The 19,717-nt window shown below is 40.7% G+C and overlaps 1 protein-coding gene across 1 annotated transcript; it reads left to right on the top strand.

Annotated features, from left to right (window-relative positions):
- The first annotated feature begins 16,579 nt into the window (after positions 1-16,579).
- Positions 16,580-17,996, top strand: LOC122551313 (gamma-crystallin S-1-like). Its single transcript, XM_043693022.1, has 3 exons — positions 16,580-16,639; positions 16,739-16,981; positions 17,647-17,996. The coding sequence occupies exons 1-3, from the start codon at positions 16,631-16,633 to the stop codon at positions 17,920-17,922; spliced, it is 528 nt and encodes a 175-aa protein (XP_043548957.1). The 5' UTR covers positions 16,580-16,630; the 3' UTR covers positions 17,923-17,996.
- Positions 17,997-19,717: the final 1,721 nt, after the last annotated feature.

Genomic DNA, 19,717 nt, shown 5'->3' with positions numbered 1-19,717 from the left:
GCATTTCCAACACCCCTCCCCCAAGTCCCTCCTCCCTACCTTTTATCTTAGACTGCTTGGCACATCTTCCTCATTCCTGAAGAAGGGCTCATGCCCGAAACGTCGATTCTGCTGTCCTTGGATGCTGCCTGACCTGCTGCGCTTTTCCAGCAACACATTTTCAGCTCTGATCTCCAGCATCTGCAGTCCTCACTTTCTCCTAGATTAAAGTCAGGATTCTTGGCAGTGTGGAGGAGCCGTGGAATCTTGGTGTTCAAGTGCACAGATCCCTCAAACTTGCTACCCAAGAGGATAGGGTTGTTAAAAAAGCATATGGGGTGTTTTGGCTTTCATTAACAGGGGGATCAAGTTTAAGATCTGTGAGGTTTTGCTGCAGCTCTGTAAAACTCTGGTGAGACCACACTTGGAATATTGCATCCAATTCTGGTCGCCCTATTATAGGAAAGATTTGGAAGCTTTGGAGAGAGTTCAAAGGAGGTTTGCCAGGATGCTGCCTGGACTGGAGGGTTTGTCTTCTGAACAGAGGTTGACTGAGCTTGGACTTTTCTCTCTGGAGAGAAGGAGGAAGAGAAGTGACCTGATCGAGGTTTACGAGGTAATGAGAGTTGATAGCCAGAGACTTTTCCACAGGGCAGGATTGATTGCCACAAGGGGTCATAGTTTTAAAGTGTTAGGAGGAAGGTATAGAGGAGACTTCAGAGGTAGGTTCTTTATGCAAAGAGTTGTGAATGCATGGAATGCGTTGCCAGCAGTGGTGGTGGATGCAGAGTCATTAGGGGCATTTAAGCGACTGCTGGACATGCACATGGACAGCAGTCAATTGAGGGGGGCATAGGTTAGATTATTTTATTTTAGATCATGGGCCGAAGCACCTGTACTAGGCTGTACTTTTCTATGTTCTACGTTCTAATGGAATAATGTAGGTTAGATAGGCTTCAGATTGGTTCCACAGGTTGGCACAACATTGAGGGCCGAAGGGTCTGTACTGCACTGTAATGTTCTATGTTTTGTGTTCTAACAGAATAAACTGAGCATGGGTATTAGGGTATTGAAAATACAACAGATATTTACTACAGCTAACTATTATATACAAACATTAGATTATATTATAGCAGTGTGATTTCAGCCTGTCAGCCTTCAATTGATCCCAGGGTAAAATGGAGAATGAGATTGTATGCCCTCAGGTTACATGTGATAATGTTATCAGGTGTCTCTTAAAAGCATAGTGACAAAATGACTGTGAGAAACAGTACAATAATCCCCACTTCTGACATGATAATAGAGGGAAGGTGATTAATGGAATAACTGAAAATGATTGGACTTAGTCTTGTACTTTGAAGAATTTATGTAGCGCTGTCCTAGGACTGAGATAATTTATTTCCAAAAGCCACAATCATCTTCCTTTCTGCTCAAAATGATTCCAAGCAATGGAGAGTTCTGCTAGTACTTTATGATGCCCAAATTGTACATGAGTGAGCAAGTTAATGCTGTGAAAGTGCCACCTGAGGGTACTGTCAACAGCAGCTTCCATTACTCTGCTGAGGATTGAGAGGATTGTGATGGAGTGGTAATTGATCAGATTTGAGTTGTCCTGCTTTTTGTGGATATGACATATTGGTGCAATTTTTAATATTGTCAAGTTTATTAGTTTATTTCAGCTCTAATAATAAATAAGCCTTATCTGTTTTTAACTATTTGCCCCAGCCACTTTCCCCAATTCATGTGAGATTTTGAATATATCGGTCAAATCCAGTGATCGTTTGTTGCCAAATAATCACAGCTACAATTGTCAATGTAAAATTCACAATTTTGAAATTGCTGAAATGAAAGGAAGATTTCCCTGTGATAATTATAGTGACTCCTGGTGAAAATAAAAAAACTTATAACTTATTTAAATAGTCGATGGAATCTATAATTGATTTTAACAACATTTGGAAATTACTTTTCGGAACTTGCATCAATTGTAAATAGATCAATTACAATTTTCTTCAGAAATACTGCTCCATGAAACCTGGTGACCAAGACCAATGGGAAGTTAAGATACAAAAGCCATACAGCTAGACATAGAGAAGAAAACAAAGAAGTTATTGCTGTTAAAAAAAAACAGTTGCATTTGATAAAGAAGACAATCAGTATACATATGCACACACAAAGAGAAAGCAGAGAAAGACAGAAAGAGGAACATATCCAAAATTCTTGTGAGGAGCAGAAATAAATTTCTCTCAGGAAATGAGCAAATTTTGTTATTTGACAGGAAACGAAAAGGAAACTTTTAGATACAATGCATGAACTGGCTTAAATTGTGCCCAATGTGGAACAGCTCAGAGATTCTAAAGAGTTAAGTGTTTCCACATGAGTGACCAAACTGTGAATTGGGGTCAGATTGTTGGTTGGTTGGAAAGGAACTCCAGATAGCATAACTGTCAGGACTGTCAAATTCTTACCTTGGTGATGACAGTCATGACCAAACCTGGAGATGAAATCTATTGTTGTATGTTGTTTTTTTTTATGAAGTATCATTTGCTTGATAATTCATACTTGATCCATGTTTGTTACTCTTCAACAATAAAGTCAACATTATAAAAGGCATTGGTAATTCCTTCTGTTGGTGGTCATTCAATAAAGTTAGTTGTTTGGGTCTTTGTTTTCCCTACAGGGATGCAAAACAGTGATGTTTAAGTGAAACTGTGAATACTACGAAAATTAAACAATCTCACTTTTTCCAAGTTATTTCTCTGAACATATTGGCCTTGGGGTCTAACAATAATTAACAATTTTCCATGAGAGGATTTCTCTTTGTTCATTGTGTTGCTGCACACCAGTATCTTTCCTCCCTTTGTCCAATTTCTGATGTTTTCCATCTATCCAGTTTTTTTTGTCCTAGCCAGCTGTTTCCTGATGTTTAACTTTCTATTTGTAAAACCTCTTCACTTAGTCTAAATAATCTCAATGTTTACAACCATGTTATTATTTAACAATAGTACAGATTCACAGAATGTCACTGGCTACTGACAAATCCCATGAGTCAGGGTTTGTGTCACGTGGTCAATCCACCCTCAGATTTCCTGATATGTCTTTAGAGCAGTTGGCAAAGCTGTTCTATCCATCTTCAGTGAGTTTATTTTTGATATCTTTTTGTAAACCATTTCCCAGCAATGACAATGTACCATTTAAGATTTTCATCTATTTTCAGCCAATTTAGTTGGCTTTTAATTGTATCACTATCCTGTATGAAGCCATTATTTCTCTGGTCATCCTTTTTAGTGTTATGCTTGAAGAAACACAGGCGGCTATATAGAGAATTACCTCTAATCTCCAAAGTTTGAGTGAAGAAGACATATTTATCATTACAGAAACAATGGGGCATGGATCACTGACAGCTCCAACACAGCTTAAAATTACTTTACAGGCTTTTAGCAAAAACCTTTGGCTTGTCTTTGCCTTCCAATCTTGCCTTCATGTCCTCATGTTCATTATTCAGTTCCTCAATCAGGAAGCTTATCTTCAATGTTTCATTCTATCGCTAGAAGACGAGACCAGAGCACAATGACTTTACCATAGCCAGTTTACTTTCAATAACAGAGAAAAATAAAAGCACAGACACATGTTTCAAAATGATTAATGTGACACAAGAGTAAATAATACATTGGCTTACAGAGCATGAGTGTGTGTGTGTGTTTTAACATTGTCTTACATATTGTCAATAGCATGAGACGTTCATCCTGTTACCCACAGATAAATATAGCTAAAAAGTTTGTTTTAATTCTGTCACTTTACATCTTAACTTTCTATTGTTATCTTACCTGTTCCCATATTTATTTTTAGTTGTCTCTAAATTTTAAATCAAATCAATCCAGTACATTTGTATGCAGGACACTGGTTAGACTGCATGTTGTGTCAATAACCATCACTCATAATATCAATATCAGCAGATTAATGCCATACATGGTATCACTACATGACAGGTTTTGGGAAAAGATGATTGAAGAATCTAGGAAATAAATCCCCTTACAATTATGTATCAACTAGGAATGGACATGATCATTTCCAAAGTTAGATTCTCTGGATATCCATGGCCTCACCTTTACCATTTGGGAGCAGGTGATTACACTAAAGAGATCTGGGCGATTTAGGAGGTAGGACTGTTTCAGACAACATTTCCAACAACCATTAAAGTGACATGAAGACAAATGGAAAATAATCAAAACACATGAAATGTCTTTGAAGTGTTTAACTACCATCAATACAACATGTATCTTGTGAATTTAGCTGATTTTTCAGGATTGAATTATTGGAATAGCAAAGTATAGCACAATGAGGCATTTTTGCCCAGTCTGTACAAATACCAAGCTTTGTGAAGCAGTGTAATATTCAGTCAGTTAGTAAACCAACTGTAAATTCAAAATAGAAAAGGCAAGGATAACTCTGTGTTTTTGCATTTCATTTGATTTCGTCGTCAAGGATCAACTGGCTAGAGAAATGATTAACTTGCAGCAACATATCTTTCCACAGATCATCTTATATGAGGACAGGAACTTCCAGGGGCGGCACTATGAGTGCAGCAGTGACTATGCCGACCTGTTCCCTTACTTCAGCAACTGTAACTCCATCCGTGTTGAGAGTGACTGGTGGGTGCTGTATGAGAAACCCAATTACATGGGATACCAGTATGTTCTGACCAGAGGAGAGTATCCTGACTACCAGTGCTGGATGGGATTCAATGACTGTGTCAGGTACTGTCGCTCCCACCCACAGGTAAGTTACTTTTGCTGATTTGTACATTTCACTGCAATGGAAGACCAGGAAATAATAGCTTGTGGGTCAATTAAGTTTATCGATATCGACCATAAACAATTTTCATGTGGACTAAAGCTTTGTTATGGAGAAAGTGAGAACTGCAGATGCTGGAGATCAGAGCTGAGAAATGTGTTGCTGGAAAAGCGCAGCATTCCTGAAGAAGGGCATTCCTGAAGAAGGGCTTATGCCCGAAACGTCGATTCTCCTGCTCCTTGGATGCTGCCTGACCTGCTGCGCTTTTCCAGCAACACATTTTTCAGCTCTAAAGCTTTGTTATGCTAGCCTGGAAAGAGGTAGGTAGTGGAAAGTTATCAATTCAGTGGGAGAGTGGGCAATGCCAGTTAAAGACATTTTAATGCTCTCTTCCAACTGCCACCATGTTAAAATACACCCCATGTGCTGTCTTCCCTATGGGTTCAGTTGGCTTGCTTCCAGCTCACAGTCAATGTGTGGTCTAGTTAAGGTTCCCCAACCTTAAGTTCTTCCCCTGCTGGTAGACCATGCCTCTGCCCTTGCAACTCACCTTCACCCCACTATGGCCTGCCTGGCTGGTCTTGCCAACATTTGAACATATTTGCCTCTCTGAGCCTGTTTGATGGCTTCTGGCCATCAACAGTGGCTACCGCTTCCACTGGCAAAGGGACACATTGTCTCAGAAGAACAGAAGCTATGACTGTTGACAATGATGAAGCTGCTCATGAAAGGATTGAGGTGTGGTTTCTACAGCCAATGAGAGTGGACATACCTCTGATTCTTTGACCAGCAAATGGGGTACCATCTGCACTTAAAAGCCCAGCCTTTGCATGTGGTATATCGCTACCTGTCGCTATATTTATAACAGTAATAAAGATTTGTTTCTACGAATGCAATTATCTACACTTAACATACTAAGTGACATGCATTGTATATAGCAGCAATGGATTTTATATAAAATACAGAAATATATTTGAACAAATGTGGATTCTACACAGTATACGTGGAGATAATGTTTTCAACCCTGGGACAATCCAAAACTAGTAGTCAAGATAGTTTACCTCTGACCTGCTCTTGTTGCCACTGTGTTTAGATGGTGAGTCCAGTTGAGTTTCTGGTCAATGGTAACCCCAAGCATGTTGATAGTGAGGGATTCAGTGATAGTAATATGATTGAATGTCAAAGGGCAGCAGTTAGATTGTCTCTTCTTGATGATGGTTATTGCCTGGCATTTGGTTGGCACAAATGTTACTTACCACTTGTCAGCCTAAGCCTGGATGTTGTCCAGATTTTGCTACATTTGAAGGTGGACTGTTCCAGTATCTGAGCAGTCATGATTGGTGCTGAATGCTGTGCAATCATCAGCAAACATCCCCACTTCTGCCCTTATGATGACAGGAAGGGTTTTGATGAAACAGCTGAAGATGGTTTGTGTTTAGGACATTACCCGAAAGAACTCCTGTCGAGGCAGCCTGGAGCTGATATGATTTATGTCCAACAACCAAATCCATATTGCTATGTGTCAGTATGATTCCAACCAGCAGAGAGTTTGCCACCTGATATCCATTGATTGCAATTTTATGAGGGCTCCTTAATGCCACACTCAGTCAAGTGTAGCCTTGGTGTCAAGGGCTGTCACTCTCACTTCACCTCAGGAATTTACTCTTATGTCCATGTTTGAAACAAGGCTGTGAGGAAGTCAGGTCCTGGTGGAACCCAAACTGGGCGTCACTGAGCAGATTATTGATAGCTGCTTGATAACTCTGCCCATGGCACCTTCCATCACTTTACTGATGATCAAGAATAGACTAATGGGTTGGTAATTGTCTGAGTTGGATTTGTCCTGCTTTATGCATACAGGACATACCTGGGAAATTTTCCACATTGCTGGATGGATACCATTGTTGTAGCTATACTGGAAGAGCTTGACTGGGGGAGCAGCACGTTCTTGAGTATTTGTCTTCAGCAGCATTGCCAGAATATTGTCAGGGCCCATAGTCTTGCAGTATCCAGTATCTCCAATCATTTCTTGATATCAAGTGGAGTGAATCGAATTGGCTGCAGACTGGTATCTGTAACGCAGGGGGCCATTGGAGGAGGCCGAGAAAGATCATCCTTTGGGCACTTCTGACTGATGATTGCTGTGAATGCTTTTGCCTTATCTTTTGCACTGATGTGTTGTGCTCTTCCATTTTTGAAGATGGGGATATTTGTGGAGGCTCCTCCTACAGTGAGTTGCTTAATTGTCCACCACCATTCATGACTGGATGTGGCAGCTCTACCATTTTGTGTTTTCACCTTTGAATTCTAGTGAAAATTGCACAGATATCACGGGTTCACAGACAAAATATTTCATCACTTTGTCTCAGCTCTCATTCATATGGCCTCATGGAAATGATCAAATAAAATGCACTGTGGAGATTTGAGGTACCTACCTGCTAAAAACGAAAATGACACTGTAAAACACCGGGAATGAGGGCCTCATGAAACCAATTGACATCAAAAGTGATGTGGCACAGTGGGCCAATGGACAGCATGGTGGCACAGTGGTTAGCACTGCTACCTCACAGCACTTGAGGCCCGCGTTCAATTCCCGCCCCAGGCAGCTGTCTCTGTGTGGAGTTTGCCCTGTGTCTGCGTGGGTTTCCTCCTGCAGTCCAAAAATGTGCTGGTTAGGTGAATTGGCCATGCTAAATTGCCCATAGTGTTAGGTGAAGGGGTAAATGCCGAGGGGCGGGTTACTCTTCGGAGGGTCAGTGTAGACTTGTTGGGCGGAAGGGCCGATTTCCACTCTGTAAGTAATCTTTTATCTTTGATTAAAAACTGACATAAAGAAGTTAAAGTAAAGTTATTTTTAAAAATTAAGCCAAGCTTCACTATGCACATAGCTCCAAAAGAACGCGTATCTTTATAGCACAAGAAAACTATCCAAAGATCTGTCATCTACCAGATTTCCATTTTTGAGCCCTTATGTAGGAGTAATTACAAACGTGCTGGAATTTCAAACTGCTAAATCTTAAATAGTTTTTCCAAAACAAGTAACATCACTTTTATTTCTAACTGACAAATTACAACTTACATATTTGCTGTAGGCTATTATAACTCATGATATTTCTAACAAAGTTCTGTTTAAAACATGAGCAAATAATATGCAGGGACTGTAGTCAGTCACACTATATATGGAAATGTAATTTTAATTTTAAGAATGCAAGCAATAAAGTATTAAATGTATATTAACCATGAGCAGAGGCATTTGTACAAACTGATGTGGAGGAAAGGAGAGCAAAGCAGGTAGATATTAGATTATTTTGTAATAAATCTAAAATCAAAAAATTGACAAGTAGTTAGGTAATAAAGTGTAGCCAAATGTGCTGGAGAAAATAAAAACAGAAAAATCGCATAATGGAATAAACGAAAGAATGAAAGCAAAACTTAAAGCCTTATTGAAGTTTATAAAATCATGAGGGGCATGGATAGGGTAAATAAACAAGATCATTTCCCTAGGGTGGGGGAGTCCAGAACTAGAGGGCGTAGGTTTAGGGTGAGAGGGAAAAGATATAAAAGGTATATAAGGGGAACTTTTTCACGCAAAGGCTGGTGCATGTCTGGAATGAGCTGCCAAAGGAAGTGGTGGAGGCTGCATCCAGATGCCTTGTACAACACTTACAAGGCATCTGGCTGCGTACATGAACAAAATATCAAAGAACAAGGAAATTTTACAGGCCAGGAACAGGTCCTTCGGCTCTCCAAGCCTGAGCCAATCCAGATCCACTGTCTAAACCTGTCGCCCAATTCCTAAGCATCTGTATCCCTCTGCTCCCAACTTATTCATACATCTGTCAAGACGCATCTGAAATGAATCTACCGTGCCTGCCTCTACTACCTCTGCTGGCAATGTGTCCCAGGCACCTACCACGCTCTGTGTAAAGTACTTGCCACATGTATTCCTCTTGAACTTTTCATCTTTCACCTTGAAAGCTTGACCTCTCGTTATTGAATCTTTCACCCTGGGAAAAATCTTATCTCTATATACCCTGTCAATACCCTTCATGATTTTGTAGACCTCAATCTTCTTTTTTCTAATGAAAACAATCTTAACCTACTCAACTTCTCTTCATAGCTAGTACCTTCCATACCAGGCAACATCCTCGTAAACCTTCTCTGCACCCTCTCCAAAACGTCCAAATCCTTTTGGTAATGTGATGACCAGAACTGTACACAATATTCTAAATGCAGCCAAACCAATGTCTTGTACAATTTTTACATGACCTGCCAGCTCTTATACTCAATACCACGTCCGATGAAGGCAAGCATACTTTATGCCTTCTTGACCACTCTATCCACCTGCGCAGCAACCTTCAGGGTGCAATGGACCTGAACTCCCAGATCTCTCTGCTCATCAACTTTTTCCAAGGCACTTCCACTTACTGTATAGTTTGCCCTAGAATTAGACTTCCCAAAATGCATCACCTCACATTTGCCAGGATTGAACTCCATCTGCCACTTCTCCGCCAAACTCTCCAGTCTATCTATGTCCTCCTGTATTTTTTGACAGTCCCCTATGCTTTCTGCTATTCCTCCAATCTTTGTGTCATCTGCAAATTGCTAATCATACAAACAGTGCCTTCTTCCTGATCATTTATATATCTCACAAACAACAGTGGCCCCAGCACTGATCCCTGTGGAATACCACTGGTCACCTTTCTCCATTTCGAGAAACTCCCTTCAACTACTACTCTCTGTCTCCTGTTGCTCAACCAGTTTGTTATCCACATAGCGAGAACACCCTGCACACCATGTGACTTCACTTTCTCCATTCATTTACCATGGGCAACCTTATCAAATGCCTTACTAAAGTCCATGTATATGACATCTACAGCCCTTCCTTCATCTATCATCTTGGCCACTTCCTCAAAGAACTCTATTAAGTTGGTAAGACACAATCTCCCCTGCACAAAACCATATTGCTTTTTTTTAGGAAGGGTTTAGAGCGATATGGGCCAAATGCTGGCAAATCAGGCTAGGTTAATTTAGGATATCTGGTCAGCATGGATGAGTTGGACCGAAGGGTCTGTTTCCGTGCTGTACAGCTCTATGACTCTAAATAGGGTGCCACAATTAGGAGAGGCAATGGCCTCGTGGTATTATTGCAAGACTATTACTCTAGAAACTCTGCTAATATTCTGGGGACCTGAGTTAGAATCCCACCATGGCAGATGGTGGAATTTGAATTCAATAAGATAAAAAATTTGGAATTAACAATTGACTGACGACCATGAAATCATTGTCGGGAATAGCTCATCTGGCTTACTAATGTCCTTGAGGAAAAGGAATCTGCCATCCTCACCTGGTCTGACCTCCATGTGACTCCAGACCCATATCAATATAGATGACTCTCAATTGCCTAGCAAGCCATTCAGTTCAATAATTGCTGGCAAGCCCCCAGTGACACCTATTCCCATGAGTGAAAAAATTGTTGGTGCAACACATCAAGTTAGAAAATCAAGAGCTAAAGTTGGAGGAAGATGTAACAGGGATTACTAACTAAAGTCCTCTGCATCATATCCTCATTTCTGAAATCTCTTTCCATGACTCTGGAGCTGTTGATCATTGAGGTTTACGTGTTCCTCACCCAGAGAACTGGAAATAAACAGAAGTTGTATTAATCCTAAGATACGTTAGCACATCTGTTTGTGAATCCCTGCAGTGTGGTAACAGGCCCTTCGGCCCAACAAGTCCACACCACCCCTCCGAAGAGTGACCCACTCAGACCCATTCCTTTACATTTACCCTAATGCACCTAACCTATATATGCCTGAATACTATGGTTAATTTACCATGGTCAATTCACCTAACCGGCACATCTTTGAACTGTGGGAGGAAACTTGAACACCCGGAGGAAACCCATGCAGACATGAGGAGAATGTGCAAACTCCACACAATTTCCTGGGAAATTGAACCTGAGTCCTTGGCGCTGTGAGGCAACAGTGCTAATCACTGAGCCACCATGCAGTGGTTGAAGAACTTGCAGCTGACCTTATGATCATCAACCCATAGATTGATGGGGCACCTGAAATCACAAGAACATTTGAAAACAAAACAGTGAGACGTGAATTTTGACCTTGTGGGATAGTGCAAAATGGTCCTTATGACTTAAGAACAAAACAAAATGCTGAAAAACTCAGCAGGCCAGGCAGCATCCGTAGCAAAAACAGATTTAATGTTTCAGGTCGATGGCTTTTCATCAAAACACTCTATCTCTCTCTCTCTGTTTCTCTGTTGAATGCTGGTGCTGCTCCCAGCATGCTCTCGTACTCTCTTCACTGACAGAAGTTAGCCCCTACAATGATGGTAATGGTAGAGATGCAAACCTGTCAGGGCAACAACATGCAAAGCTGAGAGGCCAGCAGTACTTCATGAAACCTGGCGAATTAAGGCAACACTTGGGCTGTACTAGCAACTATCATTGTAATGCAGAGCAAGGACACTGTGCACTCAGGAGCATGCATCCCAGCTCGCATAATGCACCCAGCTGTACCTCCAAGCTCTCTGGTTGCTGTCAGAGCCAACCTGGATGCTCACAGTATCCCAATTCATCATTGCCATGCTTTGTCTTTTTGCACTTTACCCATTCAGAGATAGATACCAGGTTCATATTGCTTCTGTCGTGCTTTGCCAAACATAAAGTTAGAAAGCTCATCATAGTTGACAGCTGGCCTCAGTCAAGTCAGGCAACCCAGGGTCATGTCAGCTTTGATGAAGAGTTGCCTAGACTCAAAATATTAGCTTGCTCTCTCACCAAGGTTTCTGCCTGACCTGTTGTAATTTCCAGCAATTTTTGTTTTCAATTAGTGAAATGAATTTAGTAAGATAAGACAAGAAATCTTACTTAGGCCTCAGGGAGAGAATCTCCCTAAAAGTCTTAACACAATTCACACGCATCCAAAAAGTATAACATCCAGCCCACTTCTACTTCTTTGGTGAATTGGATTTTCCTGAGTTCCTCCCTCCCTTCTATTTCCTGATTTATTACTGCTACAGGAATGTTATTTCTATCCTGTAATGAAGCCTCACACAGAATATTTGTCCAATTCATATTCCACTTCCTTACTTTACACTATTAATTCTTCATTCTCACTTTCCAGAGAATCAATGCTCACCTTATTCACTCTTACTGCTTTAATAGTAACAGAAATGCTTACCATCTGTTTTTATATTTCTGGCTAGCTTTCTCTCATAGTCTGTTATTTTCCCCACCTATAAATCTTTTTGGTCATTTTTTGCTTTTCTCGTATTCATCTAATCTCCTGACATACTGCAAATTTGCACAATGATATGCATTTTCTTTTAGTTTGATATTATTTTCAACATTTCTAGTTAATTTCCGATGTTGAGTCTGTCTGTTGGAATTTTTCTTACTTGTTGGAATGTATCTATCATGTATTCTGAAATGTCCCCTTAAATGTCTCCCATTGCATCTTTAATGACCAGTCCTTTAGCTTAATTTGTCATCACACTTTAGCCAGCTTTGCTCTATGTATTTTATTTGTTGCTACCTATGGGTGCTTTTACTATTAAATCATTAACTAAAACTATCTCATCACACAATTGCATGTCTAATATAACCTCCTCTCTGGTTAGCTTCAAAACATGCCATATAGGTATAAAGTCACAGTGTTTTTACAGCATGGAAGAAGGCCTTCAGCCCATTATGTCTGTGCTGGCCATCAAACCTCCATCTATGCTAAGCACTTGGCCTGCTGCTTTATGTATCTTGGTATTACAAGTACTCATCTAAATGCTTCTTAAATGTCTTGAGGTTTCATGCCTCTACAACTCTTGTAGGCAACTAGGAGAAAGTGAGGACTGCAGATGTTGGAGAGTCAGCATCTTTTAAGCAGTTAGTTCCAAATACTCACAACTCTCTCAGTGAGGAAAATACATTTTTCCTCAAATCTTGTGAAACCTTCAGCTTTTTACCCAAAAAATGTGTCTGCTAGTTATTGACTAGGGTGAAAAGTTTCTGTCTATCTGTCTATGTTCCTCAGAACTTTGCACACTTCAATCACATCCTTTCACCATCTATCTGCTGTAAGGAAAACAATCCCAGCCAATCTCGCCTCCCTTCATAGTTGAATCACTCCAGCTCAGTCAACATCCTGGTGAATCTTTTCTGCAAGTACACTCCACAGGGTGGCAACCAGAACTGCACACTGTACCCTAACTGTAGACTAACTAACATCATATACAGTTCCATCATAATCTCCCTGCTCTTGTATTCAATGCCTTAACTAAAAAAGGTAGGTAGCCCATTTGCTATCTTGACCACCTATCCTGCTGTTTTCAATGATGCATATCAACTTCCTTCTGATCTCTGCACTTAGGATTGTACACATTTGCTTTGTTAGTCCACCAAAAGTACATCACACTTTGCATGAATAAATTCCATTTGACACTGCTGAGCTCATCTGCCCAGTCCACTTGCTGTGGCTTGTAGGTCAAAACTTTCCTGATCATTAGAAAGAAATTCTGAACCACAGAAGTAATCTCCATTTGGAGAAATAAGGGTTAATCAAGGATAGTCAGCATGGCTTTGTCAGGGAGACACCATGCTGAGCAGAGTAGATAGGGCGGCACGATGGCACAATGGTTAGCACTGCTACTTCACAGCGCCAGGGACCTGGGTTCAATTCCTGCCTCAGGCAACTGTCTGTGTGGAGTTTGTACATTCTCCCCATGTCTGCGTTGGCTTGCTCCGGTTTCCTCCCACAGTCCAAAGATGTGCAGGTTAGGTGAATTGGCCATGCTAAATTGCCCATAGTGTTAGGTGAAGGGGTAAATTAGGGTTGCACTTTGGAGGGTCGGTGTGGACTTGTTGGGCTGAAGGGCCTGTTTCCACACTGTAAGTAATCTAATCATTATTTACCACATCCCCAATTTTTTTTGTCACCTGCGAACTTATTGATGATTCTTCTACATTTACTTCAATATCATTAATACAAACTACACACATTTAGGGACCCAGCATCAAAGCCTGTGGTACACCACTGGATACAGTCACAAACTCCCTTCGACCATCATTCTCTGCTTCCTGGCACTCAGCCAATTTGGATTTAATTTTCCAAGTTGTCCTGGATCCCATGAGCTCTAAGCTTCTTAACCAGTCTTCCATCTGAGACCTTACTGATGTACATGTAAACTATATCAACCAAACTATCCTCATCTATACACCTATTCAGTCCCTCGAAAATATTCTATCTACTCTGTTAGGCATGGTGTCTCCCTGACAAAGCCATGCTGACTATCCCTGATTAACCTTTATTTCTCCAAATGGAGATTAATTCTGTGGTTCAGAATTTCTTTCTAATTAATGTTAGACTCACTGGTCTGTAGCTTCCTAGTTTAGTACTACCTTTTTGAATGATGATATTACATTAGCTGTCCTCCAGCTTGCTGGCACCCCTTCCTGCAGCAGAGAGGAATCATCTTGAAAACATTCAATGCAGGCCTTATCTGGGCTACCTTTGCCCACTGATTTCATCACTCAATATGTAAAATTAAAATCTCTGAAGATTAGGGCCATGTCTTTCTGACCTTGTTCTTGGCGGGGAGTTATTGAAGTTGATAGTCAAGGTCCACATGAAGAGAAAGACTAGTGAGTGAGAAAGAGGGAAATTTGTGCAAGTGGAATTGTGTTAAGTGAGCTCCTCTTGGCTGTAGCTGAATGCCTGGCTCTCTGGATACCCTCTCCTATTTCCCCCCAAGCTAATGCCTGACTGCTCAAGTATGCAGACATCATTGATTCAACATTTCTCAAACTCATCTTGAAATCTTCTTGGAATTGCCTCTAATATTATTCCCAAACCTCACACAAGCTGTTTCTACCATTTTTCCAAGATATGCAAAAGAGAGTTACATGAAAAAAATGTTTATATTCCCTGTGAAATAACCACTGCCTGATCAATGCTCCATTGTTCAACTTGAGAAATGTTCTTTTTTTTTCATTTCCGTGAGTGGGATTCACTGGTTTGGCCAGCATTTATTGCCCATCCCTGGTTGTCCTTGAGAAGATGGCATCGAGCTACCTTGGTGAACTGCTGGAGTTTCTGTGTTGAAGATAAATCTACAATTCTGTTTGGGATGGAGTTTCAGGATTTTGATCCAGCAACAATGAAGAAATGGTAATACATTTCTAAGATGGGATGATAAGTGGCTAGGAGGGAAACCAGCAAATGGTAGTGCTCTCGTGATTCTACTGCCCTTGACTTCTAAATGTCATGATCGTGAGTTTAGAAGGTGTTACCGAAGGAGCCTTTAAACAACATGTTCAGACACACCGCTGAGGCTTGAGAACAGGCCTCCTGTTTTCAGCGACACTACCACTATGCCATTGGAGTCTGCTTCGAAGCAATCTGTCATTACTACCTATATCTCGAACAAATTAGCCCATAAATAGTTCCATGATGTATGAAGGGTCCTTGTGATAAAGTATTCCTACCTCTGCACCAGGGGGCCCATGTTTAAGTCCCATGCTCCAGAGATGTATAATACAACTACTGAATTGATTGATGAGAAAATATCTTCCAATTGTGAAAGAAAGACAGTGAAGGATTTGGGAAAATTCTCACAGATGCACATCACCAAATTCCATGGAATTCCAGTCCGAGATATAATGGATAATGTCCTGATGCTGGCTAACTCTGGGGAAAATGGTTGTCACTGAACTATTGAAGAAGCTGAATTAATAATCCTTCCCAGTTTTCATGGATTGTCTGCTCCATTGTCTGGATTCAGCAATACACTCGATCTGAGACATTGTTTTACTCCGGAATGTAATAGCTGAAGAGGTGGAAAACGTGATTCAGTTGCAAATTTCAAATGGGGATTGGACACACAACAGGAAAAGGTCAGAAAATCACAGGGCTATGTGAAAAGAGCAGAGGTGTGCAATGACTTGAGGTTCTCTTTAAAAGAGTAGCACAGTTATAATGGGATGAATGGCCACATTCTTTGCAGTCAGGTTTATTGATTCCATGTTTACCTTTTCCTTTCAGTTGAAAGATGTCAGTTCTGGTAACCAAATTTGTGATCATGGTATAAAATACATCAAATATAGTTGATCTTGATTTAGGATATCCCACAGCTTTTCCTTCACTGGTTTCCTAGTAAAGAATCCAAGCTGCTGTCCCCACATTCTGAATTGAGCTTTCATCAAACTAGCACTGCCTTTCTATTGTGTAATTCAGAACAAAGTAGAAAAAGGTAGGTAACAAAAGGATATACATTTGAGTATGAAAACAACACATCATCACATAGTTATAAATAGTATTGTTCTCAAATGGATGTGGCGAGTTTAAACGTCTTCTGGTCTTGGATGAATAACTTAGAATTAAAGCTCATTAACAGTTATACATCATTTCAAACCAACCTAGAGTAATAATTGAAGCAATCTCTTCCAGATGGGCATGTCCATATGTTAAACAGTAGGGGAATGGACTTATGTAATAATATTGAACTTTTGGAAACATGTCCTTTTGAACGTGTAATAACACTGAAGGTTGCAGTGGAAGCATAGTTTAGGGAACACAATAGGCTCCAATGTATTGTTGCATTCTTTCACCCCACAATTAAAATGATGTGGAAGCAAAACACTATCAACAATACTAAAGTGCTTTTCAAATGTTTTCTTTGCATTTACTGTATACGTCATGTGTGGTGCAGTCTTTGTGGTGGTTTCAAATTATTGCAATTATTTGAATAACAAAAAAAAAGCTCAGTGAGGCACTTCTGACTTGCATATATATACTAAGCCCTGTGAAGTATTAACATATTCAGTTACTAAACCAAATCTGAACTGGAAATGGGAAAGGCAAGGATTATTCCGAGTTCATATATAATATTTAAAGTTTCCATTAGGTATGGCCGAGTGTAGAAACTATCAATTTACAAACCTGTTTCTTTCCCACAGATCATCTTTTATGAGGACAGGAACTTCCAGGGGCGGCACTATGAGTGCAGCAGTGACTGTGCCGACCTGTCCCCTTACTTCAGCCGCTGTAACTCCATCCGTGTTGACAGTGACTGGTGGGTGCTGTATGAGAAACCCAATTACATGGGATACCAGTATGTTCTGACCAGGGGAGAGTATCCTGACTACCAGCGCTGGATGGGATTCAATGACAACATTTGGTCATGTCGCACTTACCCATACGTAAGTTATTTCTGGTGGTTTGTATTTTCTGATCAAACTGACACTGAGATAATGATTTGGGTTTGTCTGAATTAGCTCCAAACTTCATCTTTATTTTTACAGGGTTTGTTTTTAACTTTCCCCAGTGATGGTAACAGGTAAAAGATTGTCACAAACCCAATTTGATTTCTGTCGCTGACAAAAGTTAGTAACTGCCCCTGTCACTTTGTAACTGTACTTGTTGTATGGGTATTCATCAGCCAATAGTTGAGCAAACTGGCAAGTTAGTTATGCCTCATATACTGATGACTTGTTGCAAAGCTGATGATCATCTAGGATATAATTGAAACATTTGCTTGTAACAAGTTAGATATTCAGAATTGAAAGTCAAATCACCATATTAACATTGCAGAAAGTAACAGTGTCAAATTGACTAAAATATGACTCAGTAAAACCTGTTATTGGACATGTTTATATTCATCCCATTCATCTTACAGTAAATATTGAAATGATCACAGTAAAGGGAATACTGGCACCACTTGTCTCCTCACAACCAGACATACATTAAGATTTTTACCGAGATCAATATACTTCTGTCTGTATATGCGAAATATCACCAGTTGCACGTGTCGTTTGTCGATATATTTGTAGCTGCATCACAAATCTTTCATTTCGCTCTATTTCAGTACCGAGGAGGCACCTACAGAATGAGGATTTATGAGAGGTCTGACTTTGGAGGACAGATGATGGAATTCATGGATGACTGTCCATCTGTCTATGATCGTTTCCGTTACCGTGACATCCACTCCTGCCATGTGATGGACGGTTACTGGACCTTCTATGAACACCCCAACTACAGAGGGCGACAGTACTTCATGAGACCCGGTGAATACAGGAGATACAGTGACTGGGGAGGCTACAGCTCAACTGTCGGATCTTTCAGGCGCATGAGGGACTTTTAGTCTGCAACTTTAACGCATGAATTTATTTTGTTGAATTATTTGTCAAAATAGTAAAATAACTTTATGACACTGCACTCTTGTCTAATTCACTTATTATTGGGTCCTCGTTAAAATAGTTCAAAATCGTGCTGGTAAATGATGGTTTCATGGAGAATACTTGATCACAGTGATCTTGGTGACATCATCATCATTCAAGTCAATAATTTGAAAAGAAGAAAATTCCAAGGTCAAGTAGGAAGCATTGTCAAAGGCTCACTAGTACCATCAGCTGCGGATGTTCTTTGGAGTTTCTACAGTCAACAAGACAGAAACAGTTCAAGACCCAGGCTGGACCTGCCTCAATAATGATTATTTCCAACTTTCTTGAGGCTTGAGGCATTTGCAGCTTATGGGATCTAAAGCTCCAATGTATCTGCTCTAAATGTAATAACATCACAAAGGCTGGTGTCCAATCACCAAATCGCCCTTTGTTTACACATGGAGAGTCATTGACACTGATCGAACTCCCACAGAGCCAGCTCTCAGAGTGAACTGAACTTCTAACTCTCCTGTTTATATCTGTCAGCCAGGGCTCCCTGATTAGACCAGGTTAACAGCCCCAATCAGGGAACTCACATTCAATGACGGCCACCTGGCTGACTTCGTTACAATTACTCCATCCCTCCCCCTCTGAGTCTGAGGATATCGGCTAGTTCTTTATTTCATAGTTTCTCCTGAGGTGTTTTACCAGTGGGTCAGCTTCCTCCAACCCTGCCTCTGATACATACACTGTGTAATGCACTGTAGCTCGCCCTTTGCACCTGAAGCATCTCAGAAGAAATTCATTCTCCTTGTCAGGCAGCAAAGGTGCTGAGGTGGCAACACCTGATGGAGAGGAAAAACCCATGGGTTTCAGAACAGGTGGAAAGGCTGTTGAGGAGTGGACATGTTTTGCTCCCACACTTTTCCCGAGTTTGCAGCTTTCATATTGGTTCAGATGTTTGTTCAAGACCATCGCACTGACCTGAACTTTATACATCACTGTTCCTGATCTCACGTTCACCATGCTCTTACCCATGCAGGGCTGTTCCCACGGCTCCTACACCAAACTTCATCCCTGAAGTAATCTGTCGCTCTCACTTTGTGGAAACTTGTGCCCATCATTGGCATTCCTGCTGCTATTTCACCCTCCCTCCCCAAGGTCCATGAAGATACGATTTAACCTGCATGAAGAAGTCTATATTTGTTTGAGGAGTGGTCCTATTATCAAATAGGAACCAGAACAGTTTTATATCTAGTGAAGCAGTTGGCTATTTCGTTAAGCCCAACTTCAAATTTTAGACTGCTTATTGTTCCAGGCCATTGGATGACGGATGATATGGAGCTATCCTTATGTGACAAATCCCATTCAACTTCAGGAAAACTCAAATTCCCTGCAGGAAAACAATGCCCCATTATCTGTGACATCACTTCCAGGAGTCCATGCATTGAAAAAGATGTGTGCAATATTTGTATTGTTGTCACCATGTTTTATATGTGAACTTTATGCATGCCCAACTATTTTGAGTGGCTCTCCACAATGACTAAGAACATTGAGTCCATGATAGGGGCTTCATAGTCAATGTTTAACTGAGTCCAGGATTTACCTAGCCATTCTCATTAATATGGGGGAGCTGCCAGGGTTGGAGGATTTGAGCTATAACTTCTCACCAATATTTTCATTTTGGAAACCCCTGGATGACCAGGGTGATATTCAGTCAGTATCTCATGGTGTCCTATGTTTAGAACAATCACTCTTGCTCTCCACAGCGATCTG

The sequence above is a fragment of the Chiloscyllium plagiosum genome, chromosome 7 (assembly GCF_004010195.1).
Source record: "Chiloscyllium plagiosum isolate BGI_BamShark_2017 chromosome 7, ASM401019v2, whole genome shotgun sequence".
Lineage (NCBI taxonomy): Eukaryota > Metazoa > Chordata > Chondrichthyes > Orectolobiformes > Hemiscylliidae > Chiloscyllium > Chiloscyllium plagiosum.
Note: the sequence above shows the minus strand (reverse complement) of the source record. Positions and strands in the feature narration are given on the sequence as shown.